We start from the raw sequence: 15754 nt of genomic DNA, 5'->3' as shown, positions 1-15754 counted from the left end.
TGATTTCAGTGTGTGTGTGTGTTTACTGCGGCTTACATGCATCCGAAGAGAAGCTTTTGCGCCGATGAAAAATAGCCGGACCCCCCCCTGCCCTTGCGGCAAGGATCGGCTCAGGCATACTACTGCTACATGGTTCACAGATCGCGCACTTATCACCACTTTTGCTTCTACGTTTAATTAACACAGCAAAAGTTCGACTTCACACTACGGTTATTGGTCGACACTATATGACGCACCCAACGGAAACAATGTCCGGGGAATCAGGATCGGATACCTTGCACATTGCTATCATCGGAGCGGGTATAGGAGGACTCGCTCTAGCCATCGGACTCTCTAATCAGAATGTTTCTTTCACTTTGTATGAATCGGCCGCGCAGTTTAGTGCAGTTGGTGCGGGAGTCGGCCTAGGCCCCAATGCACTACGTGCGATGGAGCTGATAGACCAGCGGTTCCGACAAATGTACAATCAAATTTCCTCGGGAAACCTAACTCCCAACAAGGAGCACATAGCGATGGAGGTTCTTTACGCGGAGGATGGTTTTGGTGAAATGCGAGGCTGGCAGGCTGCACCGTTTGGGGCCGATTCCTATACCCGAACCAGTGCCCATCGGCGAGACCTCTTAGACATTATGACGAGTTTGATCCCCAAAGAGCGCGTGAAGTTCAACAAGAGGGCCAAAGAAATCAAGCAGACTACCGAGAACAGCAAGGTTATTGTCACCTTCGAAGATGGCGAAGCCATCGAGGCGGATGCGGTCATCGGATGTGACGGTGTGAAGAGCGCGACGAGGCAAGCCGTCCTTGAGACCCTCTATCCGGATCAAGTGAAAGCCCTTTTTAGCGGAAAGTACGCCTACAGATCGATCGTGCCAATGAAAGACGCTCAGGAAATCCTCGGTGTGCATGCGGGGGATGCTAAGGCATTCATCGGCCACGGGGTGAACATCATGACCTACCCCATCTCCCGCGGCACGGAGCTTAATGTGGTCGCGACCAAATTGACGAATAAGCCATGGACGCACCCTGAATGGACCAACGAGGTCACTAAGGAGGATATAGTGGCCGACTTTGCAGGTGTGGCGGATCAGCGCATCGTTAGACTGTTGGACGTATGTGTACTGTGTAAACCCAATCTTGCTAGTTTAGAGCGACTAACGGACTTGATTAGTGGGCCAAGCCAGTACAATGGTCTCTGTGGCACCATCCGAGCACACCGACCTATTGTAACGAACGGATCTGTCTCCTAGGCGATTCGGCCCATGCCACTACACCTCATCAAGCTTCTGGCGCCGGCCAATGTCTCGAAGATGCGCTCCTTATGTCTCACATACTGGGTCTTGTGAAGGATTCTAGTGAAATCCCCACGGCATTTCAAGTTTACGACGGTATTCGCCGGCCACGAGCGCAGGCCGTTGTTACCACAAGTCAAGACTGTGGGAAGCTCTATACGTTCACGCACCCGGAATTAGCCACCGATATGTCCAAAATCGTCGCGAATCTCAACCAGCGCTTTCTCTGGATTTGGGAGCATGACTTGAGCATGGATTTGGAAATTGCTCGAAGCCAATTCGCCGCCTTGACACAGAATGCCGAATGTAACCTTGAGCAGTCAAGATTATGAAAAACATGAGTTTGAAATACCCCGTTTTTGGTGCTGCTTGATTCCCAGATTTTTTTAAAAATCTTGATTTGGTTTACTTTAAATCCTTACACGCCTGTCCAGCACAACACAGAAAAAGAAATATCCAAATTGCGTCTCGGCGAAACTGCCGTTCTCAGACTCCCACTATATGCCAGCGTCTTGAGGCTATACCTAGCTTGGGGTGTGCAATTGCTAGCTGTTATTTCAGGAGACTTAGCGCTGCTTTTCTGTACGCATATACAGAACTCATGAGAATATTCACTTACCTACCAGAAATTAAGGCAGAAGTTATACTTCCGCGACAAAGCAAGACTTCCGTGCCCCTTCCGTCTAGCGCCCGGGCTCTCACTGGTCAGTGCCCGGTGTCAGTGAAAAACGCCATGTTGCAGTTCATTGGCGCATTCATGGTCTCCGTCCCCAGTAGCATGCACCCAATTGAATCCCAAGAGTAAAAGCCACCCTCGTCGTTCATGAACGGCATCCCCATTGTAGGGTTACTGGAGCCGTCATTAGGAACAATCAACGCCGAGTCAAGGTGAGAGACACCAAGGTCTGCGCTGGGTTGCATAACTACTCCCATATCATGGATCGGTGCATACGTCTGAGTCGGCATTGACGGGACAATCTCGACAATGGCATCCGCCGCGCTTGAACCGGCGTTGACATCGCGTTGAACACGCTGCACTAGCTGATGTGAAGGAGCTAGCTTCTCGTGGACCAGCACATCAAGGTCGCAAATCATTCCAATCCAGCGCCGCATGGTTCCAGGAACCATAGGGTTGGAGGAATGGTTGACGACGATGGTCGCGCAGGAATGCAGAAGAGCGAGAGATGAATCAATGGTAGTCCGGTCACTGCGCTGTTGCGCTTGATCCCACATGAGACCCAGCGCTAAGACCAGGGTGGATGAATACACAAAATACACGTCCCACCAGGTCACAGCGTTGAACTTTCCACACTTGTGGAGCTGTACTAGCAGCTCGCAGCTCTTACGACCAGATTCGCAACAGACTTTGGCTGTCAGCTCGATCTCCTCCTCGTTCCCATCGCTGGTCGACTGTTGTGATAGCGATCCAAGATGTTGCATCAGGGAATGACGGGTGAGGAGGGAGACGGTGTAATGGTACTGGATGTGCAGTAGAAGTACAGGTCTCTTAAACGAATCCGGTAGTGTGTCAAATACATTAAGTGACAGATGCTGCGGTAGCGAAGCATGCCATCTAGTCAGATCGCGAAGCAACCCCGCTGCGGGAGAGAGGAGGCCTGAGAGTCCCGTAAGCTCAGGGTCACTCGCGGCGGTTGGCAACGCACGGCACGCAAAGCCAAGAATGGATGTAAGCCGGGTCGACCAGAGAGTGTAATTCGGAGGATAGAGGGAGGATCCGATCCCCAGGAGCCTCTCGTGGGGCGAGCTGGTGGAACACATCGTGCCATCCAGGGCACTGGGTCGGTCGTGGGAGGAGACCTGGATCTGCTCAAAGCTGTAGAGTGTCCACCACAAGAGACGCCTGAGCTCTCGAGCCAGTCGTGGGCCCTCACAGACAATATCGTCCCGATGAAGGCCGATGGCAACCGCAATGCGCGCTGCCGCCCCTGTCAGGGTCCAGCATACATCCCGATGGTTTGTATTATGGAGGTGCAGGGCAGCCAGCATCAGCGCCTGGATTGATTGGATACTGGAGGTGAAGATGATGCTGGGCAGGAGGGATTCGACGTGGGTCCACCACTTTTGCTGCTGGGTCTCAGCGGTCCCCAGTGGGTTTATCCGTCGACCCAAGATCAGAACGCAAAGAAGGGTGCACACCCATGCTCGATCGACGGCTTGTGGAGAAAAGCGCCATCTATCATAATTCTCCAGGAATGACGCTTCGTGAAGGACGGGAAAGTCGACATTGACGTGCTCGAAGTAGGCTCGGACAAGTCCGTCGATCACGGAGGAATCGAGCAAGGCAGGGATATACGACATAGAGCTGCCATTGGCATACGATTGAGGGGGCCTTGCAACGGCACGAATTTCGGATTCCGTGAGGACCTCGATAGTAGACGGCCTCAGACTCTCGTCGGTAGGGTTGCGACCGAACAGTAGCATTTGGCAGATTCGCTCCTGATGACGTCCCAGGAGAGTCCGGAGCTTCAGCTGGAAGAAGTAGGAGCTTGCAGGGCCAATGTATTGCCCCTGACCCTGCTGGTCTTGTACTAGGTGTTGGTGTTTCTTCTCCACGCGTACCACTTCATTGTTCTGGCTGGGCTCGGGCTGCGGAGCATGGTACTCGCCCTCCTCGATTTCCGGCATGGGAATCCCCAGAGATTCTCCGACTTCCCGCATGCTCTCGAAGGAGGATAGGTCGGCATCAGGGATGAGACCTTTCACCAAAGCCTCCAGCAATACCATACGAGCACGCACATGTTCTGCGCTGCCATACAGCCTTTGTTTGCGCGGCCTCGTAACGGCACATTTGTAGTTGAAGCGCTCGCAGTGTTCACAGCGGGCCTGGTCAGGGATTCGGTTGCACTTCTGCTTTCTCGTTTTGCACCTGTCACAGCTGTGCTCCGTGCGTTTCCGTTGCTCGGGTGGAACTCGACGATCTGACTTCTTGGTTGTTCCTGTCATTGTGTCTGTGGGAGATCCAACGGGAGATCATCCGGGAGGACCGACTGGAGGAGAGAAAGAGGAGTTGCGGGCTGCATGTAGCCGCCGTGGCCCTGGAGGGATTGTTATAAGTTTTTTGAAGTGGACACCCCTCCGCTAACTTGACAGGGGTCTGGGACGGTCTGGAGACGGCCTGGAGACGGCCTGGAGACGGTGTATGGCGCCGAGTTCAAGCGATATGCAGCCACGGCTCTAGCGTGCACGACCGGTCCTGATAGCGCCGACAAGAGATTAAGCACACGCACAACGGCGAGCGGGTTGCATGCATGCCGCTCGACTTCTGTACGTTCATCTTTGGCGAAAAAATGGAGATCTCCTACGCCAAATATGAAGCTGAATTTGCCTCCCAAAAGTCTTCAGCAATTCCTTTTGCTCCACAATAACAATTCTGCAGTGGTTAGTGTAATTTATACTGAAGAATGCCCCTTCACCTTTTTCTTCTCCAGCTTCGTCTGGTGAGTTTGCATCTCTCAGTGCAAAGATGGTGGACGTAAAGGAATCCCAGGCTGTGGAGGTCCTCCAGACCAAGTCTGTATCATCAGGCGACAGGGAGGCCGATACACGGGTCAAAACCACAGCGCAGGGTATTCCTCTCGTGCCTCAACCTAGCGACGACCCAGAGGACCCGTTGGTGCGTTTTCCTTCAGTCGCGAATCAGTTTGAATGAGTTTCTGACGGTAGAGAGGAAATTGCTTGCAGAACTGGAGCACATTTGTGAAACATGCTGCTCTTGTGGTTCTCGCGTTTGAGTCTTTCATGACCAAGATGTCAAACACTTTGATTGTAGATTCCACTAACCACCCTGGATAGTCTGTGTATGTTTGTTTCTAATACTCTATCTAGGCTCCTGATGCGCTGGAGCTGGCTGAGGAATTCGGAGTTACCAAGTCGACTGCCACGTACATTGGTTCTGCACCTCCCATTCTGAACGCTCTTACCTCCTTCTTCTGGATTCCTTTGAGCCACCGGATCGGCCGGCGGCCTGTCCTCCTAATGGGCAATTTGATTGCCCTGGTCAGCTCCATTGGAGTGGCTCGCTCTCAGACGTATGCGCAAGCTCTAGCCTGTCGGATGGTCATGACGTTTGGTGGGAGTGTCGGACTGTCCATCGGTCCGGCTGCCATTTCGGATATGTTCTTTCTTCACGAAAAGGGCTCCCGCATGGGAGTCAACAGCATCTTGCTCGTTATCGGTCCATATGTAGGCGGAGTTGCTGGTGCGTCAATTGCGTACAATCCAAATCTCGGATGGCGGTGGTCCATGTACATCGCAGCCATTCTATATGCTGCGCAGTTTGTCTCCCAGTTCCTTTTTGGTAAGTCACGCTCTCCAGCAGACATCCTATAAATGCTCTTACATTGATAACCTTTTTCAGTCCCGGAAACGATCTATGTACGAGACGAGAATGGCCAGGGTGTGTCCAAAAGCTCAGAGCCGAAGCCTACCACATTCCTTTCTCGACTCAAGTTTCGTCCGCCGCCGCCTCCCAAAGGTGAGAGCTGGGGTAGAACGTTCATTAAACCTTACAAGATGTTCGCCTATCCTGCCGTCTTTCTTCCTTCCTTCTGGTTCGGAGTTGCATGCATGACCGAAGTCGGTAACACGGCGGGATTTGCTCTCAACTTCGGTAGTGACAGTCGCTGGGGTTTCAACCTAGCCCAGGTTGGCTTCTGCTACTTTTCCGGTGTTATTGGAGCCGCTTTGGGAGAGATCTTTGGCGGTCCCCTGTGTGATATGCTGGCGAAGTACTCCATACGGCATGGCAAGGAGTGGAAGCCGGAACGTTTACTCCATCTCGTGTGGTCTGGCATGGTCACTATTTCGGTATGTTCACACCCCATTTCACCCAACTACGAGTCAATTTTTCCTTACAATATACCTGTTAGGCTGGTCTCCTCCTGTACGGACTCGAACTCGAGTACGGCAACAACTGGGCCGCAGCCCTAACCGGAATCGGTCTCTTCACGTTTGGTCAGGAAGTCCTTGTCACTGTGCTCCTGACATACATGACAGACTGCTACCCGGAGGATGCAGCCGAGGTAACCTTGGTGCTCCAGTTCTTCTTCGCCATTCAGACGTTCCATGTGCCGTTCTATCTTCCGCAGTGGATCGAACAGCCAGGCGGCGCCAAAGTTCCCTATATTGTTTTCGCGGCGCTACCGGTGGTACTATACCCCATTTGCATTTGGATCTTTGAGTGGAAGGGCGAGAACATCCGGAAGAGGGGACCCTTGTTCAGGATATAGTTTGCATTCGCCAAGCCTTACGGATGGATACCTCGCATTTGCATTACATCAGATATTTGGTCTTACGCACTAGCATTGGGAGGACATTCTAGTTAATCATAAAACGACTTAAAGTCTCAGCATGAAGCTTTCATAATAGGTGCATCATTTTCTGGCTTCTCACACATTCCTCGATTGGTATTTTTTAAATAAGGGGGGCTGGGGTTTCGGGAAGTCATTGGGAAGGTCAAGCGAAGGGAACTTAGCTAACTAGCTAGCTACACTTAGTCTAGTTCATCTTTTCGAAATGCCTCGTCTCTCTTGGTATGACTTTCCCACTTCCTCGTCCTTTCAAGCCACGATCAGATCAAAGTAATAGTAGTGACCTTTTTCTCTTTGTCTACGGTATTTCTTGTCTCCCCTCCTCTAAGCAGCCGTTTCCCTTCCAAATCACCAACCCAAGTACTATATAGTATTCCCATCACAAAACAAATTCTCAATACATAGATAAGAAACACATCATCCCCAACCCTCACTGACGCGTCCACAACGGTTCATTACGTCCCAAACATTCACATCAGGCCACTCCTCCTCCCTCCTAGCTAGTTAGCTCGTTAGCAAACAATTCTTAGAAACAGAAGAGGTAAGCGGATACAGTAGTGGTAGTAGTTAGGTTGACCGGTGGACCACAAACCACGGACCACATCCCACAAGCGATCTCAATCATCCACTCCCCGACATTTTTCTCCTCCCGGGTAACGCGGTCCGGAGCGCCCTCAATTACCCACCTTTTCTCTACGTACTTTTGCGAATACCAGCTAACGTACCACCAAGATACTTAATAATCCACAAAAGTAAGCAGACTTAGTTATAGTAAAGTGCAACTAAGCCAGATAAGTATCTTCTATCTAGCCTATTAAATGGGAAAAGAGAATGTCTCTGAGATTCTCTGGTACCGAATAGGTACCCACTACGGAGTACATCCACTCTCTTGCACACAACTGAAGCGTTAAGAACTTAAGAGAGGGGGGGTTACAGCACCGCCGGGCCCCTCCAGTAAGGCAGAGAGAGAGCAACTAGACTAAGTTTCTCTTTTGAGTGGGCGGTTCACAGAACTACATACTAGCGGCCGACAGGGATCGGAATCCCATGGTCCAGGTCCACAAACAAAACCTCCACTCCACTCAACTCTCTTTTCGCCGGACATTCACCCGAGTAAGGCCGTTATAATAAGTGGGTTTCCGGTTTTTAGTGAGGCCGTGGATATACTGCTGACTGACGTGCACAGAAGGGTGTGGGTTTTTGGGTGGGGTGGGGGGGGCAGGCCAGGCCAGCAGCGTTAATATGTCTTTCATCCATGCCCTATATTGATTTGAAAGTATGATCGTCGGTTTGTTGCTCTTATCGCTGCGTTGAGAGTGGTTGGGTAATCGCCGGGAGGAGTTTGGGTTGATTAGGGTGGTAGTGCTAGTACTAGTAGTAATAGTAGGTAGCAGCGATACTATTCTTGGTAGGTATTAGCAGGTATAGAAAGTTGTGCTGGACAGGCTTGCATGTGAGAGTGAGAGAGAGAGAGAGAGAGAGAGGAAGACGAGAGGGGGGGATGTGTCTGTCTAGGCTAGGCTAGGCTCCACTGATAGATTAAGTTTGAATATGGAGAACAGCGCACTCCGTACGGAGGACCGAGGACTAGACTAGAACTACTATGTTGCATCGTGCAAATACTATGTTGGTGGGTCTTTCTCTGTCTCTGTCTGTCTCCTACGGAGATTTTGTCCAAGTGGGGATGGTATGAGGTGATGTACTACTCTCCATAGTAATTATCTGTCTCAGCTGAGGGGTTGCGCTAGGCTTCAGTATAAGTTCCTTGAAAGGCAGAGGAGTAGCGTAGCTTTCAGGTTAAGTTATTTTTATTTAAAGGAGAAGTTTTCCGCCTGCTCTGGGCAAAGTGGTGTCTAGTCTTCTTCCCAGTCATCGTAGCTTTCTTTTCTTTCTGTTCTCTTTTCTCTTCTTTTCTCTCTTCTCTTCTTTTCTCTCTTCTCTTATCTCTTCTTCTGTTTTGCTACAATCGACGACTATATTGCAATTCGAATCTTAGGTCCTAGAGTAGGTCATTAACTGTTGTGCATACGGATGGCCTGAGGTATCATGGTATGCCTCCCAAGTATCTTGGTTTATCGAGTAGGATTTGGAAGCTTCTACCTCTTTGGTACCTGGTGGCAGCATGAGTTTGAGTGCTCCAGGCTTAGGCATTCTTCGATCCAGCTTGGTGATGGCTTTGACACGAACTTTGCGATTCCGCAGCATCATTATGCTTACTACCAATAGCACTAGTAGTACGCGTAGATCGTGAGTATATCATACCTTCCATGAGGGTGATGTATTCTTGAAGGTGTGTTTGGTTCATATGATGGATAAGATTCACACAAGCAGACGCATACACCCACGAACTTGATGAAGGAGACAATGGGTTGCCCAAACCACAGTCATTAGAAAGTCTTCATCATCTGTGTCCTATGTCTTTCACGGAGCTGGGTGACTATAAAAACCCCTGTCCTCTTGATACCCTGGAACTGGGACTTTTTAGACAGAGAAAGACTTAATCGGGTATTTTTTGATGTTCAATGTAACGAAAGAATCGTGGCATTGTCCTCCATCGAACAGGTCACTACTAGTATACCGGAATGAAGTTGATATGGTTATAAACTTCACATCCTAGACAATCGGTGTCATTAGTTGCGGCACTAGACTTGTGTTCTCATAGGTTTCTTCATATAGAGACTCTGGTTGTCACTTATCCTAGGGGTCTGATTTAGCACTGTATATAGTAGGCAAGTGAAAAAGGACATGGTGCAATAGTAGACTAGTAAATCACGTTCAAGTTGTTCTATGACTATACATAAATGATGACTTCAGTTACTACTGCTACTACTAGTAGTAATACTATTCGTGTTATGGTGCCTCTAATAATGCTGCAGTGCTTAGTTAATAAGAGATACACACACACACACACACACATATATATATATAGTATTTTTGTATAGTATGTGTTACTATATATGTTCAGTGAACCGTTGGTCATAAAACCCAACCCGTAACTCGGTGCTTCCGTGTTCAATATAGTCGGGCCATCTACTAACTTAGCACTCGTTAACCAGTAGCCTAGCAGAGCCTTGGAGTCTCTAAAGGGCATTAGATATATTCTATAACATCTCTATCCATACCATATCATCAAGCCACAACTTCCACCCGAATCCTCACCTCAGCCATATCCGACTGAAACCAGAACCCAATATCCTTCGTAGTATCCACGAGCTCTACCTCGCGTTTAACGAACCCCGGCTCTTTAGCACCATCAACACCTCCCTCCCCATCATCTTCACTATCCCAACCCTCATCATCCTCCATCTTCTCCTTGCTCACTGGGTCCAACTCATCGGTCTCCCAGACCAATCTAAAGCTATAAGGCCGTAGCCCAAAAAGTCGAGAAACAATAGCCTTGAGTTGGTATGTATCGAACGACCGAGGAACCTCTTTAACCTTAGTGACAACTCCCTCTGACCCGACATCCTCGGTCTGAGATAGACAAAACACCAACTTTACCAGCCTTGCAGCAACAGACCGCGGGTTCACAGCAGCACCACTAGCCCCTGACTCGGCCCTTCTGATATCAGGTTGACCATACAGCTCGCACAGCTCTTTGTATCTAGGGTGCTTAGCAAGGATGCTTGCTTCTGCTGTCTCTGGCGAAGCGGATAGCTCCTTTCCGATGAGGGAGAGATAGTATAGTTCTCCGTTATTGCGGTCCTTGGGGGTGATTTTGCCGTAGTTGAGCATCTGTAGAGAGCCGATGCGGGATAGGGTTAGCATGTACGCTTCGTCGACTGTCATGGGTTTCTCGGGCACGCCTGTGATGTGCGATGGGCCGACCGGCTGGTCGTATAGTGGATTGCCGGATATGCGGAGGGTGTCTAGGCCTGGGAATAGAGTAGGGAGGTAGTTAATGAAGTCCCATGTGGTGATCTTGTTGCGGGATAGGTCGAGGGAGTGGAGGCTTTGCGGGAATTGGAGAGCTGTGTCTGAGGTGTTGTTGGGGTCGTGGATAGTGGAGATGTTGTTTCCGCGGAGGGAGAGGTGCTCTAGTCTTGAGAGCGAGGCGAGTGATTTGATGGAGGATAGGGAGGTGATGTCGTTGTTCTCTAGGGTAAGGCGGGTGATGGTGTTGGAAAGGGGGGTTGTGAGGATTGAGAGTTGGTTTGCTGAAGCGGAAAGTGTGTTGAGGACGGGGAACTGATAGGTCAATGCTGATATCTCTTCCCATGATAGAAGGGTCTCGTCGATGTGCAGTGTCGTGATGCCCTCGAACTTCAAACCCTCCTCGAGAGAACCGAGTCGGTTTCCTCTGTTATCATGTTAGCTCAATCCAAATCAATCATCGCAGTCCAAGAGAACCTACATCAGCTTCAGTCCCTTAAGGAACTTCAACCGCTCACAAATCCGAGCTACACCACTCCAAGTCGTCAACAAGTTCCGGCTCAGATCGAGTTCCGTGATCTGTGGACAGGTCTGCTCAATCTCAGCATATGTAGACTCGGACTCTTCAGCTGATGCATGATGCCCCAGCACACCCGCAACTTGCAATCCATCAAGAAGCACGATCTTCAGCTCCTGGAGCCTAGCAAGCTGCTTCCGGATCTTGTCGAAGCCAACTTCCTCAACAACCTTGCCGCTGATCTCAATGGGCTTGTGCAGAGCATCGCCCGTAGCGTCATTTCGCTGTCCTTGCCTGACAACTTCTTGCTCGAGGAACTCAGATGCGTACTTCTCGCGCAGCGCCTCGATGAATCCTCGAGGTTTATCTGCCGGACGAGACGGACGAACGAATGACCCCGCTGTAGGGTGTTTGCTTTTGCCTGCTATATGTAAGCATGCATTCTAACCACCAGTCAAGCCTCAATCCCATGCGCAAGACTCAAGGCCCGAAAGAGGGGACTTACAAGTGAAATATTTCACCCCACGATGCTCTCCCGAATGCTTCCCTCGAGTCGGGTCATCCCATTCGACGCCTAGCCACTCCCCAGAGGTGCCTTCAACAGTACCCACGTAGCGAACGGTACACAGATCCCCAGCATACGACCGTCTCTGACCTACGTACATAGCCTCCATTCTAATATCGCCGAGAACCAGACCTCCTAAACATACAGTTCCGAACAAATAGATACAACGAGCGTCCCCAGCATGTGACGGATTTCCCACTCTCCCCGCTCCACCAATGGCAACCCACACCCGCGCTTACATAACTCTATATGCCTGAGGCAGAAGCTAATCTCCAAATCGGCGAAGCAGAACTTCCTCGACACTACTACGACGATATCATCACCTCCATATCCCACTGCTATCCATCTCCGCAACCACAACCCGGCAGGATGGATTACCAAGTAAGCAAAACAACACCCACCCCTCCATCATCTACACCCAAAACCCCATCACTAACAAAAACCCTCTCTCAAAACAGAACCGCGCGGGCTCCAAATTCGGCGGCGGCGGCGTAGCCTCGCACTCCGCCACGAACGCCGACCGACGCGAGCGCCTGCGCAAACTCGCGCTCGAAACCATCGACCTGGACAAAGACCCCTACTTTTTCAAGAACCACGTGGGCAGCTTCGAATGCAGACTATGTCTAACGGTACACCAAAACGACGGGTCATACCTGGCGCACACGCAGGGGCGGAAACATCAAACGAACCTTGCACGGCGCGCGGCGCGCGAACAGCGCGAGGGGAAGAATCAAGATCCGTCGTCTATTCCCGGGGCGATGGGCGTGCAGGTCAAGAAGCAGACGATTAAGATTGGACGGCCCGGGTATAAGATCACGAAGATTCGGGACCCCTTGACGAGACAGTTGGGCATGTTGTTCCAGTTGCAGTATCAGGAGATTACGCCGGGTGTGACGCCCAAGGTGCGGTTTATGTCGGCGTTTGAGCAGAAGGTTGAGGAGCCGCCGGATAAGAACTTTCAGTATTTGGTGGTGGCGGCCGAGCCGTATCAGACGTGTGGGTTTAAGTTGCAGGCGAGGGAGATTGATCGTCGTGAGGGACGGTATTGGACGTGGTTTGATGAGGATAGTAAGGAGTTTTGGGTTCAAATCATGTTTAAGACGGAGAGAGAGGAGAGATTTTCGGGTGTGCCGGGTTTGGCGCCTCTTAAGGAATAAGTCCTAGGGGTAGTGAATGTTTCTTTATTGTTGTTGCTGTTGTTGGTTTCCTGTTGAAGGTCGGGTATGGCGTTTCATGGGCTTGCACTGCTGGCAAAATGTTGTGGCTATCGTTCTTTCTATTCTATTGCTGTGTTATGCATTAGAGTGGCTTCGCATCAATACCATGCCCTCTTTTACTTGTTCTTCTAATGATACAATCTATCCACGATGAGAGTTTTAGTTCTACATGAGACGCAACTTCTACCGCAATTTTATGCATTGGCTAAATGCTAATAGCTACGGAACACAGTCCTGCATTCGCGGGCTTTTCTAATACATGATATGATATCCACTCATTTGTATCCCCGGTTAGATACAATACAGTCGGTAGCTAGCAATCGTCGTCTCGCGACACGGATGCAAAATCAATAAGGTAATAGGAAATGAACAATGCTAGGTCGTGACCAACTGAGGCGAAATGTCAAATGCGCTAGATGCTGGATGAAACTGATGCACAAGGGGATGCCCGAGACCAGAACCTAAATGCGCCACTGAAAAGCCATCAATGCAAGCCCGCCCGCTGTCGGACTCTTCAATGACGTCTATCGTGGGTTCACAAGGACACTCGGATGTCGACTGTATCTTCAATTTCCCTGGAAGGCGTTGAACGCTTTGTACGTGTATCCGATGAATGGAAGGCTCATCTCCGCCTCCTGCTCGTCCGGCATGGCGCGAGCCTGGGCGCGGTGGATGGCACTGGTGTCCTCCTGAGGAATCTCGTCGATCGGGAAGTACGACACGTCAATGTTCGAGCTCAGTCGCGGTTCGAACGGGGCACGGATGCTGCGCAGTTGCTCCCAAACGACTCCGCGGAAGAAGGGGTGGTTCTTGATCTGCGTTGCGCCGCCGAATTGTCCGCCATCGCTTCCGATACGGTGCTCTGTGTCGCAGAGGAAGCTAATCCAGAATTAGCATGATGCATCGGCGAATGACGCGCATAAAGCTTACCTTCTGATGAGACCCTCGGAGTCGCGCGAAAGAGTGAGTTCCTCGGGGAAGTACAAGCATTCTCTCCAGTTCACAATCTTGCGGTAGGTGTCGGTGGTGTCTTCCGCGCAGAACGGGGGCCAACCCACAAGGCACTCGAACATGATAGCACCTACAGACCACCAATCGCACAGGTAGGTGTATCCTTGACCGTTGAAGATCTCGGGGGCGATATAGTCCGGAGTACCGACCGTGGAGTATGCCATTGCGCGACGAGACTTTCTCCACGTGTTGATTTGGCCACGGTTGGAGACTGTCAAATTGATCGCATCGTTGAAGTAACCAGAGTTGCGGTTCTTGTCCTTTGACGTCGAGTTCTTCAGCAGGTTTTGATAGTAGGAGTTGTCGTGGGTCTTCTTTCCTCCGGTGGACAGACCAAAGTCCGTCAGCTTGACGTGACCACCACGATCCAAAAGAATGTTATCAGGCTTGATGTCACTATCGACGAAAACAATTAGCACCTGCTTCCCGCCGAACTTCGACTTTGCATCTGCTGGCCGCATCAAGCGCCAAGTACTTACCGGTGAAGGAAGCCGAGCTTGTGAACAGCCTCGATCGCCATGACAATTTCGGCCATATAGAATCGGGTGATATCCTCGGAGAAAATTTCGTACTTGATCAACATGGTCATCAAGTCACCACCAGGCAAGAACTCCATCAGCAGATACAAGTATGCGGTGTCCTGGAAAGAAGCATGCAGCTTCACCAACCACGGGTTGTCCTTGGAATCAGCAAGGATATCACGCTCCGCGCGAACGTGAGCCAGCTGGTCCTTCTTGAACATCTCCGTTTTGATCAACGACTTCAGCGCGTAAATCTTGCCATCGGTCTTCCGTTGTACCAGCTTCACCTCACCAAACGCACCCTTTCCGATAATTTTGATGGTCTGGAAGTTCTGTGGGGTCTCCTTGGTACGAAGGAATCGGAGGAAATTCGATTCTTTCTTAGCCAGCACCTCTGCGTCCTTGCACTTGTTCTCCTTGGGGATACTCGGTTCACGAATCATCTTGTCAAGCTCAGCAGACCTAGGAAACGCACCGAGTCAGCGCTACCAGTTTTCCAAGCAGGGGAGGGGCTGTGGCATTTGTGAATTACTCACCGCATGTTGCGATCGCGTGCGCGCTCGATGTTCTCATTGAAGAAGACGCTAACCAATTCCTTGGCTGCCTTACCACGCTTGTGGACATTTTCCGAGTATCGTTCGGGATACCGCTGCAACTCTTCGTTCTCCGCGGGGGTGCGAGGGCTACGAGGCATAGGAGGCGCCAGGTGGCCCGGCTGTTGCTGCCCGGAGGCGGGGGAGCCCGCAGTTCGGGGTCGCTGGGCTGGCGAGGCAGAACGAGCAAAGAAACCCGAGCGAGGGGAGTTCAGGTCCTGGTTCGAGAACTGCTGGATCAAGCCGTTGGTGCCATCGTTCGCGCCGTAACCCATGCGGGATTGGTAGGCGGGCTGAGGGGACTGCAGGTTCTGGCCATAATGCGGCTGGCCGTAGGCAGCCTGAGCTTGGTAGGGATTGGCCATGAAATAACCACCTTGAGCATAGGCACCGTTCTGGGTGTCCATATAATCCTGGGGACCCTGGTTTTGGTAGATCGGCTGGGGGAAGGCGGAGGGGGTAGTGGGATAGGCGCGGTTGTTGGCCGCCGCCGCATTGAAACCACGATCGTTGTACCCGAAATTCAGGTGGAGTCGGTTGTTGTTGTTGGGATCCATGATGGGAAACTTTCCTCCCCGACTACCAAACGAGGGCTAGGGAAAGCGGGGGGAGTTGAGAGCGAGTGGATGAAGAATTGGGGGGATGGAGATGGGAAAGAATAATCCAAGGGGGAGGGGGAAACAAGAGCCCGAAGGAGCGGTGGCCTCAGGAGGCGAAGGGGGGCTTTCGACAAGCAACTTTCAGGAGCGCTTTCTCGCTGTGTCCCTGAGATTGGCTTACCAGAGGGGGGTGAAATGCAGTGGAGAGGTCCAGGCACGACAACCAGAGGCTGGCTGGC

The 15754-nt window shown here is 51.1% G+C and overlaps 6 protein-coding genes across 6 annotated transcripts; 3 read left to right on the top strand and 3 right to left on the bottom strand.

The window, feature by feature from the left end:
- Positions 1-248: 248 nt before the first annotated feature.
- On the top strand, positions 249-1621 carry BO83DRAFT_425816 (mannitol 1-phosphate dehydrogenase; the record flags this gene model as incomplete). The annotated part of the gene is made up of 2 exons (XM_025535231.1): positions 249-1109; positions 1169-1621. The coding sequence occupies 2 exons, from the start codon at positions 249-251 to the stop codon at positions 1619-1621; spliced, it is 1314 nt and encodes a 437-aa protein (XP_025389897.1).
- Positions 1622-1912: 291 nt separating this feature from the next.
- BO83DRAFT_377373 (fungal specific transcription factor domain-containing protein) lies at positions 1913-4283 on the bottom strand. The gene has a single exon (XM_025530972.1). The coding sequence runs from the start codon at positions 3933-3935 to the stop codon at positions 1995-1997; it is 1941 nt and encodes a 646-aa protein (XP_025389896.1). The 5' UTR covers positions 3936-4283; the 3' UTR covers positions 1913-1994.
- Positions 4284-4605: 322 nt separating this feature from the next.
- Positions 4606-6823, top strand: BO83DRAFT_377372 (MFS general substrate transporter). The gene is made up of 5 exons (XM_025530971.1): positions 4606-4923; positions 4992-5075; positions 5136-5607; positions 5668-6116; positions 6179-6823. The coding sequence occupies exons 1-5, from the start codon at positions 4774-4776 to the stop codon at positions 6536-6538; spliced, it is 1515 nt and encodes a 504-aa protein (XP_025389895.1). The 5' UTR covers positions 4606-4773; the 3' UTR covers positions 6539-6823.
- A 2901-nt stretch (positions 6824-9724) lies between these two features.
- On the bottom strand, positions 9725-11705 carry BO83DRAFT_335414 (putative tubulin-specific chaperone). Its single transcript, XM_025528409.1, has 3 exons — positions 11515-11705; positions 10974-11430; positions 9725-10919 (listed from the first exon to the last, which is right to left on the bottom strand). The coding sequence occupies exons 1-3, from the start codon at positions 11681-11683 to the stop codon at positions 9749-9751; spliced, it is 1797 nt and encodes a 598-aa protein (XP_025389894.1). The 5' UTR covers positions 11684-11705; the 3' UTR covers positions 9725-9748.
- A 134-nt stretch (positions 11706-11839) lies between these two features.
- BO83DRAFT_358363 (spliceosome assembly protein PRP11) lies at positions 11840-12965 on the top strand. Its single transcript, XM_025529300.1, has 2 exons — positions 11840-11955; positions 12033-12965. The coding sequence occupies exons 1-2, from the start codon at positions 11944-11946 to the stop codon at positions 12729-12731; spliced, it is 711 nt and encodes a 236-aa protein (XP_025389893.1). The 5' UTR covers positions 11840-11943; the 3' UTR covers positions 12732-12965.
- Positions 12966-12996: 31 nt separating this feature from the next.
- BO83DRAFT_377369 (serine/threonine protein kinase CBK1) lies at positions 12997-15691 on the bottom strand. The gene is made up of 4 exons (XM_025530970.1): positions 14860-15691; positions 14282-14785; positions 13722-14198; positions 12997-13670 (listed from the first exon to the last, which is right to left on the bottom strand). The coding sequence occupies exons 1-4, from the start codon at positions 15471-15473 to the stop codon at positions 13358-13360; spliced, it is 1908 nt and encodes a 635-aa protein (XP_025389892.1). The 5' UTR covers positions 15474-15691; the 3' UTR covers positions 12997-13357.
- Positions 15692-15754: the final 63 nt, after the last annotated feature.

This window comes from Aspergillus eucalypticola, assembly GCF_003184535.1.
Source record: "Aspergillus eucalypticola CBS 122712 chromosome Unknown BO83scaffold_8, whole genome shotgun sequence".
NCBI lineage: Eukaryota > Fungi > Ascomycota > Eurotiomycetes > Eurotiales > Aspergillaceae > Aspergillus > Aspergillus eucalypticola.
Note: the sequence above shows the minus strand (reverse complement) of the source record. Positions and strands in the feature narration are given on the sequence as shown.

What these genes read in the sequence shown, in the direction of transcription:
- BO83DRAFT_377369 (XM_025530970.1), bottom strand. Translation starts at nt 15,473, where the DNA reads ATGGATCCCAACAACAACAACCGACTCCACCTGAATTTCGGGTACAAC. An exon ending in GCACGCGATCGCAACATGCG is followed by an intron (nt 14,786 to 14,859) that starts GTGAGTAATTCA and finishes TGCGTTTCCTAG; the next exon opens with GTCTGCTGAGCTTGACAAGA. An exon ending in AAGCTCGGCTTCCTTCACCG is followed by an intron (nt 14,199 to 14,281) that starts GTAAGTACTTGG and finishes TTTCGTCGATAG; the next exon opens with TGACATCAAGCCTGATAACA.
- BO83DRAFT_335414 (XM_025528409.1), bottom strand. Translation starts at nt 11,683, where the DNA reads ATGGAGGCTATGTACGTAGGTCAGAGACGGTCGTATGCTGGGGATCTG. An exon ending in TGGGGTGAAATATTTCACTT is followed by an intron (nt 11,431 to 11,514) that starts GTAAGTCCCCTC and finishes TACATATAGCAG; the next exon opens with GCAAAAGCAAACACCCTACA. An exon ending in CTTAAGGGACTGAAGCTGAT is followed by an intron (nt 10,920 to 10,973) that starts GTAGGTTCTCTT and finishes ACATGATAACAG; the next exon opens with AGGAAACCGACTCGGTTCTC.
- BO83DRAFT_377373 (XM_025530972.1), bottom strand. Translation starts at nt 3,935, where the DNA reads ATGCCGGAAATCGAGGAGGGCGAGTACCATGCTCCGCAGCCCGAGCCC.
- BO83DRAFT_377372 (XM_025530971.1), top strand. Translation starts at nt 4,774, where the DNA reads ATGGTGGACGTAAAGGAATCCCAGGCTGTGGAGGTCCTCCAGACCAAG. An exon ending in TGTCTCCCAGTTCCTTTTTG is followed by an intron (nt 5,608 to 5,667) that starts GTAAGTCACGCT and finishes AACCTTTTTCAG; the next exon opens with TCCCGGAAACGATCTATGTA. An exon ending in CTGGCATGGTCACTATTTCG is followed by an intron (nt 6,117 to 6,178) that starts GTATGTTCACAC and finishes TATACCTGTTAG; the next exon opens with GCTGGTCTCCTCCTGTACGG.